Source organism: Sycon ciliatum, chromosome 12 (genome assembly GCF_964019385.1).
Source record: "Sycon ciliatum chromosome 12, ocSycCili1.1, whole genome shotgun sequence".
Lineage (NCBI taxonomy): Eukaryota > Metazoa > Porifera > Calcarea > Leucosolenida > Sycettidae > Sycon > Sycon ciliatum.
Genome location: NC_088654.1, coordinates 20,276,453 through 20,291,343, shown reverse-complemented (window position 1 = coordinate 20,291,343; position 14,891 = coordinate 20,276,453). Strand labels below are relative to the sequence as shown.

The 14,891-nt window shown below is 49.6% G+C and overlaps 1 protein-coding gene across 2 annotated transcripts in view; it reads right to left on the bottom strand.

Annotated features, from left to right (window-relative positions):
• Window positions 1-14,891, bottom strand: part of LOC135828435 (helicase domino-like) — a 48,631-nt gene that overhangs the window by 13,045 nt on the left and 20,695 nt on the right. For both annotated transcript variants that reach the window (XM_065340885.1, XM_065340886.1), the window contains exons 20-30: window positions 14,697-14,763; window positions 14,247-14,366; window positions 13,035-13,283; window positions 12,331-12,509; window positions 11,352-11,489; window positions 10,641-10,849; window positions 9,531-9,585; window positions 8,327-8,441; window positions 7,648-7,844; window positions 6,706-6,820; window positions 5,777-5,866 (exon numbers count right to left, since the gene is read on the bottom strand). In XM_065340885.1, the coding sequence (XP_065196957.1) occupies window positions 5,777-5,866; window positions 6,706-6,820; window positions 7,648-7,844; window positions 8,327-8,441; window positions 9,531-9,585; window positions 10,641-10,849; window positions 11,352-11,489; window positions 12,331-12,509; window positions 13,035-13,283; window positions 14,247-14,366; window positions 14,697-14,763 (1,534 nt within the window). The remainder of the gene's footprint in view (window positions 1-5,776; window positions 5,867-6,705; window positions 6,821-7,647; window positions 7,845-8,326; window positions 8,442-9,530; window positions 9,586-10,640; window positions 10,850-11,351; window positions 11,490-12,330; window positions 12,510-13,034; window positions 13,284-14,246; window positions 14,367-14,696; window positions 14,764-14,891) is intronic.

Below are 14,891 nucleotides of genomic sequence, written 5' to 3'. Positions count from 1 at the left end.
CAGTAGTTCATAACCACCAGCCATACAGTGGTCAGCCAGCAGTTCATAACCACCAGCCATACAGTGGTCAGCCAGCAGTTCATAACCACCAGCCATACAGTGGTCAGCCAGCAGTTCATAACCACCAGCCATACAGTGGTCAGCCAGCAGTTCATAACCACCAGCCATACAGTGGTCAGCCAGTGGTTCATAAACACCAGCCATACAGTGGTCAGCCAGTGGTTCATAACCACCAGCCATGCAGTGGTCAGCCAGTGGTTCATAACCACCAGTCATACAGTGGTCAGCCAGCAGTTCATAACCACCAGCCATACAGTGGTCAGCCAGTAGTTCATAACCACCAGCCATACAGTGGTCATCCAGTAGTTCATAACCACCAGCCATACAGTGGTCAGCCAGCAGTTCATAACCACCAACCATACAGTGGTCAGCCAGTAGTTCATAACCACCAGCCATACAGTGGTCATCCAGTAGTTCATAACCACCAGTCATACAGTGGTCAGCCAGCAGTTCAAAACCACCAGCCATACAGTGGTCAGCCAGTAGTTCATAACCACCAGCCATACAGTGGTCAGCCAGCAGTTCATAACCACCAGTCAAAGAGTGGTCAGCCAGCAGTTCATAACAACCAGCCATAGAGTGGTCAGCCAGCAATTAATAACCACCAGCCATACAGTGGTCAGCCAGCAGTTCATAACCACCAGTGATACAGTGGTTAACCAGCAGTTCATAACCACCAGTGATACAGTGGTCAGCCAGCAGTTCATAACCACCAGTCATACAGTGGTCAGCCAGCAGTTCATAACCACCAGCCACACAGTGGTCAGCCAGTGGTTCATAACCACCAGCCATACAGTGGTCAGCCAGCAGTTCATAACCACCAGTCATACAGTGGTCAGCCAGCAGTTCATAACAACCAGTCATCAAGTGGTCCACCAGCAGTTCATAACCACCAGTCATACAGTGGTTAACCAGCAGTTCATAACCACCAGCCATACAGTGGTCAGCCAGCAGTTCATAACCACCAGCCATACAGTGGTCAGCCAGCAGTTCATAACCACCAGCCATACAGTGGTCAGCCAGCAGTTCATAACCACCAGTCATACAGTGGTCAGCCAGCAGTTCATTACCACCAGTCATACAGTAGTCAGCCAGTAGTTCATAACCACCAGCCAAAAAGTGGTCAGCCAGCAGTTCATAACCACCAGCCATACAGTAGTCGGCCGCAGGTCTTAACCACCAGCCATACAGTGGTCAGCCAGTAGTTCATAACCACCAGCCATACAGTGGTCAGCCAGCAGTTCATAACCACCAGCCATACAGTGCTCAGCCAGCAGTTCATAACCACCAGTCATACAGTGGTCAGCCAGCAGTTCATAACCACCAGTCAAAGAGTGGTCAGCCAGCAGTTCATAACCACCAGCCATACAGTGGTCAGCCAGCAGTTCATAACCACCAGTCATACAGTGGTCAGCCAGCAGTTCATAACCACCAGTCAAAGAGTGGTCAGCCAGCAGTTCATAACCACCAGACAAACAGTGGTCAGCCAGCAGTTCATAACCACCAACCAAAAAGTGGTCAGCTGCAGTTCTTAACCACCAGCCATACAGTGGTCAGGAAGCAGTTCATAGCCACCAGTCATACAGTGGTCAGCCAGCAGTTCATAACCACCAGCCATACAGTGGTCAGCCAGTAGTTCATAACCACCAGCCATACAGTGGTCAGCCAGCAGTTCATAACCACCAGCCATACAGTGGTCAGCCAGCAGTTCATAACCACCAGCCATACAGTGGTCAGCCAGCAGTTCATAACCATCAGCCATACAGTGGTCAGCCAGCAGTTCATAACCACCAGTCATACAGTGGTCAGCCAGTAGTTCATAACCACCAGTCATACAGTGGTCAGCCAGTGGTTCATAAACACCAGCCATACAGTGGTCAGCCAGTGGTTCATAACCACCAGCCATGCAGTGGTCAGCCAGCAGTTCATAACCACCAGTCATACAGTGGTCAGCCAGCAGTTCATAACCACCAGCCATACAGTGGTCAGCCAGTAGTTCATAACCACCAGCCATACAGTGGTCATCCAGTAGTTCATAACCACCAGCCATACAGTGGTCAGCCAGCAGTTCATAACCACCAACCATACAGTGGTCAGCCAGTAGTTCATAACCACCAGCCATACAGTGGTCATCCAGTAGTTCATAACCACCAGTCATACAGTGGTCAGCCAGCAGTTCATAACCACCAGTCATACAGTGGTCAGCCAGCAGTTCATAACCACCAGCCATACAGTGGTCAGCCAGTAGTTCATAACCACCAGCCATACAGTGGTCAGCCAGCAGTTCATAACCACCAGTCAAAGAGTGGTCAGCCAGCAGTTCATAACCACCAGCCACACAGTGGTCAGCCAGCAGTTCATAACCACCAGCCATAGAGTGGTCAGCCAGCAATTCATAACCACCAGCCATACAGTGGTCAGCCAGCAGTTCATAACCACCAGTGATACAGTGGTTAACCAGCAGTTCATAACCACCAGTGATACAGTGGTCAGCCAGCAGTTCATAACCACCAGTCATACAGTGGTCAGCCAGCAGTTCATAACCACCAGCCATACAGTGGTCAGCCAGTGGTTCATAACCACCAGCCATACAGTGGTCAGCCAGCAGTTCATAACCACCAGCCATACAGTGGTCAGCCAGTGGTTCATAACCACCAGCCATACAGTGGTCAGCCAGTAGTTCATAACCACCAGCCATACAGTGGTCAGCCAGCAGTTCATAACCACCAGCCATACAGTGGTCAGCCAGCAGTTCATAACCACCAGCCATACAGTGGTCAGCCAGTAGTTCATAACCACCAGCCATACAGTGGTCAGCCAGCAGTTCATAACCACCAGCCATACAGTGGTCAGCCAGCAGTTCATAACCACCAGCCATACAGTGGTCAGCCAGCAGTTCATAACCACCAGCCATACAGTGGTCAGCCAGCAGTTCATAACCACCAGTGATACAGTGGTTAACCAGCAGTTCATAACCACCAGTGATACAGTGGTCAGCCAGCAGTTCATAACCACCAGTCATACAGTGGTCAGCCAGCAGTTCATAACCACCAGCCACACAGTGGTCAGCCAGTGGTTCATAACCACCAGCCATACAGTGGTCAGCCAGCAGTTCATAACCACCAGCCATACAGTGGTCAGCCAGTGGTTCATAACCACCAGCCATACAGTGGTCAGCCAGTAGTTCATAACCACCAGCCATACAGTGGTCAGCCAGCAGTTCATAACCACCAGCTATACAGTGGTCAGCCAGCAGTTCATAACCACCAGTCAAACAGTGGTCAGCCAGCAGTTCATAACAACCAGTCATCAAGTGGTCCACCAGCAGTTCATAACCACCAGTCATACAGTGGTTAACCAGTAGTTCATAACCACCAGCCATACAGTGGTCAGCCAGCAGTTCATAACCACCAGCCATACAGTGGTCAGCCAGCAGTTCATAACCACCAGCCATACAGTGGTCAGCCAGTAGTTCATAACCACCAGTCATACAGTGGTCAGCCAGTGGTTCATAAACACCAGCCATACAGTGGTCAGCCAGTGGTTCATAAACACCAGCCATACAGTGGTCAGCCAGTGGTTCATAACCACCAGCCATGCAGTGGTCAGCCAGCAGTTCATAACCACCGGTCATACAGTGGTCAGCCAGCAGTTCATAACCACCAGCCATACAGTGGTCAGCCAGCAGTTCATAACCACCAGCCATACAGTGGTCAGCCAGTAGTTCATAACCACCAGCCATACAGCGGTCATCCAGTAGTTCATAACCACCAGTCATACAGTGGTCAGCCAGCAGTTCATAACCACCAGTCATACAGTGGTCAGCCAGCAGTTCATAACCACCAGCCATATAGTGGTCAGCCAGTAGTTCATAACCACCAGCCATACAGTGGTCAGCCAGCAGTTCATAACCACCAGCCATACAGTGGTCAGCCAGCAGTTCATAACCACCAGCCACACAGTGGTCAGCCAGCAGTTCATAACCACCAGCCATAGAGTGGTCAGCCAGCAATTCATAACCACCAGCCATACAGTGGTCAGCCAGCAGTTCATAACCACCAGCCATACAGTGGTCAGCCAGTGGTTCATAACCACCAGCCATACAGTGGTCAGCCAGTAGTTCATAACCACCAGCCATACAGTGGTCAGCCAGCAGATCATAACCACCAGCCATACAGTGGTCAGCCAGCAGTTCATAACCACCAGCCATACAGTGGTCAGCCAGCAGTTCATAACCACCAGCCATACAGTGGTCAGCCAGTAGTTCATAACCACCAGTAATACAGTGGTCAGCCAGTGGTTCATAACCACCAGCCATACAGTGGTCAGCCAGTGGTTCATAACCACCAGCCATACAGTGGTCAGCCAGCAGTTCATAACCACCAGTCATACAGTGGTCAGCCAGCAGTTTATAACCACCAGCCATACAGTGGTCAGCCAGTAGTTCATAACCACCAGCCATACAGTGGTCATCCAGTAGTTCATAACCACCAGCCATACAGTGGTCAGCCAGCAGTTCATAACCACCAGTCATACAGTGGTCAGCCAGCAGTTCATAACCACCAGCCATACAGTGGTCAGCCAGTAGTTCATAACCACCAGCCATACAGTGGTCATCCAGTAGTTCATAACCACCAGTCATACAGTGGTCAGCCAGCAGTTTATAACCACCAGTCAAAGAGTGGTCAGCCAGCAGTTCATAACCACCAGCCACACAGTGGTCAGCCAGCAGTTCATAACCACCAGCCATACAGTGGTCAGCCAGCAATTCATAACCACCAGCCATACAGTGGTCAGCCAGCAGTTCATAACCACCAGCCATACAGTGCTCAGCCAGCAGTTCATAACCACCAGCCACACAGTGGTCAGCCGGCAGTTCATAACCACCAGCCATAGAGTGGTCAGCCAGCAATTCATAACCACCAGCCATACAGTGGTCAGCCAGCAGTTCATAACCACCAGTCATACAGTGGATAACCAGCAGTTCATAACCACCAGCCAAACAGTGGTCAGCCAGTAGTTCATAACCACCAGTGATACAGTGGTCAGCCAGCAGTTCATAACCACCAGTCATACAGTGGTCAGCCAGCAGTTCATAACCACCAGCCACACAGTGGTCAGCCAGTGGTTCATAACCACCAGCCATACAGTGGTGAGCCAGTAGTTCATAACCACCAGCCATACAGTGGTCATCCAGTAGTTCATAACCACCAGTCATACAGTGGTCAGCCAGCAGTTCATAACCACCAGCCATACAGTGGTCAGCCAGCAGTTCATAACCACCAGCCATACAGTGGTCAGCCAGCAGTTCATAACCACCAGCCATACAGTGGTCAGCCAGTAGTTCATAACCACCAGCCATACAGTGGTCATCCAGTAGTTCATAACCACCAGTGATACAGTGGTCAGCCAGCAGTTCATAACTACCAGTCCTACAGTGGTCAGCCAGTGGTTCATAACCACCAGCCATACAGTGTTCAGCCAGTGGTTCATAACCACCAGGCATACAGTGGTCAGCCAGCAGTTCATAACCACCAGGCATACAGTGGTCAGCCAGCAGTTCATAACCACCAGCCATACAGTGGTCAGCCAGCAGTTCATAACCACCAGTCAAAGAGTGGTCAGCCAGCAGTTCATAACCACCAGCCATACAGTGGTCAGCCAGTAGCACGTACAGCCACCAGTCACAACACAGCAACATTGCATGATCACTAACCTCTTCAAACTGTTTAGAGTTGTCTGGTATGGCCGCAGCAATGTCTTCAAGGCATTCACCATTCGACTTGAAGATGTCAGTGATGGAATCCTGAGTAAACACAAGAAGCATTTGAAACAGGCCAGGAAGTATGTGTACTGGCTGGTTACTATACATACACTCTCAACACAATGTTCACTTGACCCAAGAGCAAGACATGTTTGCCACGTTCAAGAATTTCAGAAGTTTACGACACATTTACAGTGGCTGGACCTCGCAGACGTACACTGGTCGTATAATTGGTGAAATTATGCAATTCTATCATTCCGCGGCAACAACAACAACAACGACAACAACATCAACATCAACAACAACAGCACCAGCCGCTGCATCCGCAGCAGTAACGTTAGCACAAGCCAACACTGAGTAAGGAAAGTAGTACCGTAAAGTACCGCCAGAGCGCCCCGTCTCGCGAGAGCGCCCCACCTTGATTTTACAGCCAGAGAAAGGAAAATCGTATGACAGAGTGCAACGAAGTGTGTACGATGTGAGAATCTTAGTGTACTAAGGTCACACTTGGCAGGTTTTTGTGTGGAGCTTGTATCCGCTTGAAGGTACGGATTGACTGCAAAACGTGCAATCTGTGTACAAGGTTCATGTCGTATGACCTACAGACAGCAGACCACCTCCACAATACGACCACGAAAGGATGAGATGGTGGGGCGCTCTGGCGGTACTTTACGGTACCGGTATACGGAAAAAGGAAAGGAAAGAAAAGAAGTAGGTTCCGTACAGGTTCATAGTATTGAAGATACCGTCACAACATGTGCAATCTTGCTACTGCACTGCTACAGCACTACTCAGCAGCAACTGCTGACACTCTCCAGCTTTAGTGGGTGAATAGAAGAGAGACACACACACTCAGACACCACTTCCACTATTGCTCCTACCTGCTTGAAGAAAGATGGCGTGAAGCCACCGTCTTCAATGGCCACGTCACCCAGCAGCCGCTTCTGATTGGCTTTCTTCAGAATGTTCTCCTCAATCGTGTGTTCTGAGATGAGTCTGAGCATGCACACACATACACAGTTTTCACAGTGTACACAATGTACATAGACACGTGCGGCATCAGTGGTATGGTATGCATGTACACAAAAGTACATAACCCCCCCCCCCCCCCCCCCCCAGAGTGTGCAACTCCCACATACCCTGCTGTCCCGACAGAATTTCAAGTTGACGTCATTATTTATGACGCAATGCTCCTTGCACCAGTGATTTACAACATGTGTACGGGTGTCAACGCATCACACGCTTTTTCTTTCCAATAATTTGTACAGGATCGATCGGCTTCGGTCAACCACAGGTTCCGGATTCGTCTGATAATCCGTGTACAGTGAGTGCGCATTGCATCATCAAAATGACGTCAACTTGAAATTCTGTCGGGACAGCACCCATAGTGGAGTTGCACACTCTGGGGGGTTATGTACTCTTGATGTACACTATTAGAGAATTACACAATGCAAAATTGGGCTTGCAACGCAGGCGCCTTTAGCAGCCCATGCAGCCCCAGCAAGAGCAGCAGCAACAGCAACAGCAGCAACAGAGCAACAACAACAGCAGCAGCACCAGTAGCAGTAGCAGCAACAGCAAAAGCAGCAACAGCAGCAGCAGCAGCAACAACAGCAGCAGCTACAGCAACAGCAGCAGCAGCAGCAGCAACAGCAACAGCAGCGATAGCAACAGCAGCAACAGCAGCAGCCGCACAGGATACACGTCAGAGAGCACACGGAGCACAGTGGCTAGGCTCTGCACCCGAGCACAAACTGAACACAATGACAATGTCCAGCACATGTGCACACTACCGAACCACACTGCCGGCCCATGCTGCTCACCTATAGATGTGCACATCACGCGTCTGTCCAATGCGATGACATCGGTCCTGTGCCTGAGCATCCATGGTAGGGTTCCAGTCACTGTCATAGAACACCACAGTGTCAGCACCAGTCAAGTTGATACCCAGTCCACCACTGCGCGTCGACAGGATGAAGCAGAATATGCGTGGGTCCGTGTTGAACCGTTCCATCAACACCTGCCGACACACACGCACAAGAGCACAAAAATACACAAGATCACACACGTGCATAGGGAGAGCATGAAATATAAATTGAACATATGCAGTGACGAATAGATAGAGAGGGACAGATGATGATTACGAGCTTTACATGTTGGAAGAGACAGGAATAAGGGAGAGGGAGGGAGGGAGAGAGAGAGAGAGAGGGAGAGGGAGAGGGAGAGAGAGAGAGAGAGAGAGAGAGAGAGAGAGAGAGAGAGAGAGAGAGAGAGGGAGAGAGGGAGAGAGGGAGAGAGAGAGAGAGAGAGAGAGAGAGAGAGAGAGAGAGAGAGAGAGAGAGAGAGAGAGAGAGAGAGAGAGAGAGAGAGAGAGAGAGAGAGAGAGAGAGAGAGAGAGAGGAGAGGGAGAGAGAGAGAGAGAGAGAGAGAGAGAGAGAGAGAGAAAGAGAGAGAGAGAGAGAGAGAAACACACACACACACACACGATTCTAAACAACTCACTTGTCTTTGTTCCACACCGGTTGTACCATCCAGTCGTAAGTAAGTATGGCCATGGTAGGTCAAGAACGTTTCCAGCACATCCAGCATCTTGGTCATTTGCGTGAAGATCAACACACTAAACAAACAAGAAGGAAACCAGAGAGTTGTTTACGCCGAGAGCACTTTGAAAACACTGGACTGTGCTTGATGCAACCGCCGAGAGGGATGTGAGACTTGTAGTTGCATACAGTACTGTTGGTCGCCGAAGAACTGAGGGGGGGGGGGGGGGGGGAGGGGGGGTGGGGGGTGGGCCTCCTAGCCTAGACCGTTCTTATTTTCATGTATTACAGTCTATGCACAGTTGAGTCGCCGTGCACACGTCGGTATGCTGTGCTTGTTGAAATTCTAGCTTGGCCGTTTTTCGGCGCTCTGTTCATCGGCGCTCCGTTCTTCGGCGCTCCGTTCTTCGGCGCTCCGTTCTTCGGGGGCTCCGTTCTTCGGGGGCTCCGTTCTTCGGCGCTCCGTTCTTCGGCGCTCCGTTCTTCGGCGCTCCGTTCTTCGGCGCTCCGTTCTTCGGCGCTCCGTTCTTCGGCGCTCCGTTCTTCGGCGCTCCGTTCTTCGGCGCTCCGTTCTTCGGCGCCCGCCAGTACTGTACACCAACACTGTACTGGCGGCCTTTACACCATGGCATGGACAGATGATCAAGTGCATGCTGGTATCCAGAGCTCACCAAAAGGACAACCCCTCTACTTGTCCAGTCTTGCTCGATGATTGACGGCATGTTACAAGGCGGAGGACGCTCTGTGCTGAGAACACTGCTCCTGACTGCAACCATCCTCGGTTGGCAGAGTCCCGGTCTTGCGACCAAACACAGTGTGTCCCCGCCTCCGTCTTGCAACATGCTGTCAAGCAAGGAAGCAAGCAAGCAAGGCTCGCATACCATTGTCTAGTCTTGTACAACATGGGTCAGTTTTAAGCGACTTCAGCGAGACGAAAGTGTTTTCCCTAAACCCAACCTCGCCAGCCAAGTGAGAATTCATATTCCTCAGATCAGCTTTCACAGCATTTTTTTTTTTGATGGTCAAAACGGCGGGCAGTCAATGAAGCTCGCCACCAACAAAACCGGCTTGGTTTGGAAAGTACCAAAGGACTTGCCTGCTATGCTAAATACTGTAACCTGTTTCTATGGACAGTGCATAGTGTCCTACTCGACAGCAGTACATACCGATGAGTGCCAGCCTTGAGCTTCTTCAGCAGCAAGTCCAATACCTGCAGCTTGCCTGTACAACAACGACGACAACAACAGATCAAAACAAAAAAATGCAATGAAAAAGAAAACAACAACAAAAGAAACAAAATAGAAAAACAAGAGGACAGCCATAGCAGCTCTCAAATAATCAGAGAGGCGTTAAGGTTCACATTCTACCGAGAAGCAGAGGAAAAACAGCCTTTGTTCAAACTGCACAACGGCAAAAAAGCAGTGCACTAAAAACCTGTGGCACCATGCAGGAGTGTGTATAGGAAGCGGACTACAGTACTTTTTAAGTTTACAATGAGAGTGGCTAACAAATGGCTTGTCCACCAACACTTTCAAAACTGCCTACAACATACTTCAAATAAAGCCAAGTAACGTTCGCACATCTGAGTTACCACCGGCCATGCCGGTGTGTTGAGAAACACTTCCAACAAAGACCATCCATAAAAGCCGTTAAACGTGTAGCACGGATAGGCCATCTGAGAGAATGTCTCACACATCGGTAGACCGAAATCAGCAGATTATTGTGTACATCTATAGAGGTTATGTGAATGACTCATCATAGTACAATAGCCACTCAGAAGTCAATAAAATTGTCACTGGCTTCCATATCAGGGCTAGAGTATCTCAGTACACAGTTCTCCCAGTTTGCCACACAGCCGTCTTCTTTATGGTAGTGTATGATGTAATCACATACTGTACGAGCAGAAATATTCGTCTGGAATTTAATTTCATCTTTTCGTCCAAGGAGCTTTTGGACTGAATTAAATGCGGGACTAATGTCGATTTGTCCAGCTTATGATCCATGGACGAAATTTACAACCGGACGAACTCCCTTTCTTTGGAGTTGGACGAAATCATTGACCGACGAAATTTTCTGCTTACACAGTAACCTGCGTTCCTTTATGGCCACGTATGATGTAATCACACAACCTCTATGATGTAATCACACAACCTCTATGATGTAATCACACAACCTCTATGATGTAATCACACAACCTCTATGATGTAATCACACAACCTCTATTGAGTGATAGGCAGGGATAACGTTCACAGCACTGCAGTGCATCGAGAACTCACCACAGTCATACTGGATGAGACGTCGCTCCGGGAAGCTGAACGACATCGTCGTGGCAACGCTGTGGAAGATGTCGCAGCGTCCGGTGTCGGAGAGAAACCTGTGCAGTTGTCGCCGTTCACTCTCCGCTGCCACGGCTAGATGTGGCGGAGGGTGTACCGTATGCAGTGTCACTGCTGCACAGTTGGCAGTCGGTACAAACATCACAAACCTACATACACGCACGCACGCACACACGCGCGCGCACGCACACACGCGCGCGCACACACACACACAAACATACATACAAAACAGTCAGACAGACAAACAGATAGATCGGAGGGGGAGTCTAAAATACAAGCACACGTCTCTGGCCAGAAATCAATCATTGTAGGCCAAATCACCTAAAACAGCTGCAATCTAGAATAATGGCTATTGGTCAGCAGTAACTCCTGACAAGTGACTATGCAATACAGGTCTTGTACACCACAAGTCGTAAGCAATACATTATGTCGTCTTTGCTGCAGGTCTACACAGCAAAGCAGGAGTGGCAATTGCTCAACAAGCAAATCCCCCCTCCGATACACATCCAGATACACATCACCAATACATGGACATGCACATCAAACAAACAATATCTGTATAGCAGCAGCCCCAGCAGCTGCAGCCACACCAGCAGCAGCAACAGCAGCAGCAGGAAGCACACTGATAGGTTGTCATAGTGGTCTCCTTACCGACGCAGTAGCGGTGCTAGTTGCTGGAACCTCTCTTCATACGTACATACTGCCTCCTCTAGAGCTGTACTGGGACAGTAGCATGTTGCAGGACGATGTGATATGCTACCATCTACCACACTGGCTGATGATACATATCTACAGGTAGTGCATGTACATGGAGGTGCAAGAGAAAACAACAAACATGAAAAGTACACATGTACCATACGGTATGGTTTAGAACAGCAAAATTCAATAAGAGACATGCACATACATGCACAGGGATGGGCACGCACGCGCGTGCACGCACACACACACACACACACACACATCCACACACACGCACGCGCGCGCGCGCAAACACAAACACAGGCATACACACAGACACACACGGACACAGACACACTTGTACTTGTACTTGTTGCTCACTGCCAAAACTGGTCAAGTGGGTCTCTGCGGGAGAGGGGAGAGAGACTCAAAAGGAATCTTGGAAAGATGACTCAATTGGCTATAGAATCGCCCAACGGCCGACACCCCCTGAAATCCCCAAAACTCTGGGTGGACTTGAAAATGATCCCACTTATGGGCTCACCACACCTCAGTAAGTGGGTGAGGACAAGGTGCAGAAACAGGATTGACGGCATCAGGGTATCCGTCCCGGGATCCAACTGCAGTTACGCCTGCCCCCAGTGTAGGTAATACTTGCTACTAGTGTGGGTGGCTAAATCAGAGTGGATCTGATATAAGCTTCACTAGCACACACACACACACACACACACACACACACACACACACACACACACATACGCGCGCGCACACACACACACACACACACACACACACACACACACACACACACACACACACACAAACACACGGTGGCAGAATCATGAGACGGTTTTCACTAACTGATAGTGACGACCTCCCTCGTGCACACACAGATAAAGCAAATACACCAGCAGGCAGCAACACACTGCTAGTACACACCACCGATCCTTACCTCTGCTGTGCATCGGTGTCTTCAACACAACGCCAGTACCTGCGTCTGCACGCTGACTCCAGAACCTGGCGCAGTGAGCGGCCAAGCATTGGGAAGCGCTGACAGCGCATGCGACTGGTCTGGGCCATCTGTGACTGGCGCTGACGATACGACTCCGCTTGGGCAGCAGCCAGTTCAGGCTGCAGCAAGAACAGGGGACAACACGGCAACAGGGAGCAGAGCAACAGATGTATGCAGCGCGCACATGCACATGGTCACACAAACAGAAGCACATGGACAGACAGTAGCAGCACACACACACATGACCACATACAGACGCACAGAAACACACGGACAGCCGTGAGAATGATTACTGAACCGTGAAAGCAACACATATCTACACATAAGTAGATCATGGTGAAAAAAAAGAAGGACAAAATGTGACGAGTTACGACTAACTGTCCACCAACGTAACCAGATCTTATACAGTCAGCGAGCGTGACAAAATGGCACAAAACTGACAAGGAGTACTGAGACATTCGGCGACCTGACGTTGGTGGACAGTTAGTCATAACTCGTCACATTTTGCCCTCCTTTTTTTCACCATACTTTAATTGGCTCACCATCCGAGTTGAATAGGTAGATCAGGTAGTGCAATACACAACACACAATACACAATACAAAATCTTAGAGTAAAGAAGACCGGAGTGTCAGTGACGCCTTACCAAGATGAAGGCCATGGGTAGGTCAGGCCTGTGGATGCCTGATCGGCGTCGCACGGCAGTCGGGCTGGAGCCAGAGCTGGACACGGATGTGCGCGCCAGCATGGACGGGAGCTCTGACTCAGGCTGCAGCTCAGAGTCCTCCGTCAGCCACCTGCTGACTTGCAGTGATAGGGAGCGCTGCTGTGCAAGAGTGTCTTCCTCCTCCTCCATGGACAGCAAGTCAAAGTTGAACGAGGACGGGTTGAACGTCTACAAGTGAGCAGGGACATAACGGGTGAACAAACGCACACACATACACACACACACGCACGCACACACACACACACACATAAGAGGGCTGTATGTCGTCACCTCCCTTGTATCGTTAAGCACACTTCACCTCTCCAAAGGTGCTGGGGAACGTAAACGTGCGTTACAGTAAGATGGAAATAGATCACAACCTGGACAAGTTTGAATGCAGCATGATGCAGGTCATGACAATCGTTGCTCAGCTGACAGAAGTGTACTGTGATGCAGCAGCCGACTGTGCAAAGCTAGCCAAGTAGTACATAGAGGCTGCACAGGTTGAGACTGCGTACACGGAAGCCGTGGCTAGAGCCTGCACAGTGCTAGCAAGTATGACGAACATCACACGCAGCTCTACTACTAGTACTAGCAAGATTTCAGTTCCCGTTCGGACTACAAAACACAAACACAAAACACTTTCGAGATGATGTTGAAGAGCCTGAAGTGTGTCCTTTCTCTCAATGTTATCGCAAGGGGTCGTCCACAAATATCGATATTTTTTTGGAGAAGATATTCGTTCGTTTGGGGGGGGGGGGGGAGGGGGTTTGAGCCCTGTTCGTCTAGTCTTTGAGAAAAAAATATCGAACTCAATCTATGGATGGTCACTGTTCAAACATTTAGTTTATGACCTACACAAAGTGAAAGTCAACCTCGTGAACATAGCCATGGCAAGGTTGTGCGACCGTGGCAACGTAAACCTAGGTGTATGGTGAAATCAGAGTTGCAGCTGGTCACGTTTCATGAGGAAATTGCACTTCATTAAAAAATATCGATCCTCTGCATAAACATGTGTATGTTCGTTTCGAGGGGGGAGAATTGAACAAATATCGTCTTGAAAAAAATATCGATATTTACGGACGGCCCCTAAGGCCTAACTCACTAGTACAGAATACCGTATTCAAGTACTAGTACACTGTATTGCCGTACCGACAGTGGTTGGTAGATGAGTGGTGTGAGCACTAGAGACGCCGTAGAGTACGTGACACCTTCAAAACAAGCGGGGGATGTGATCGGCCGGGGCTCAAACATGTCCGGATGATTGCACACCTACACAAACACACACGTACACATGCAACACATGGGTACACAGACACAGACAGACAGACAGACAGACAGACAGACAGACAGACACACACACACACACACACACACACACACATATACACACATACACACATGCACACAGATAAACAGATAAACAAATAAAAAATGTGTTAGCTCTAAAGGAGAGGAAGAGTGAACAAGGCAGGCAAACACGGTGGCACTTTGCATCACAAGCCTACCAATATCCGATCAGAGTGTGTCAAAACATACGAATGTTTCTAGCCAGAGGCATGCTAATCCCTAATGAAGAGGATCATTGTTGGTTTCACTCACCTTTCTTAGCTGCATGAGAATGTTGATGACACTGAGAAAGTTACCGGCCGCCAGAGTTTCCTTTGTTCTGCACACAACACACACACACGCACGCACGCATGCACACACACACACACACACACACGCACGCACGCACGCACACACACACACACACACACACAACACAAAACACACACACACAACTTACACAACACA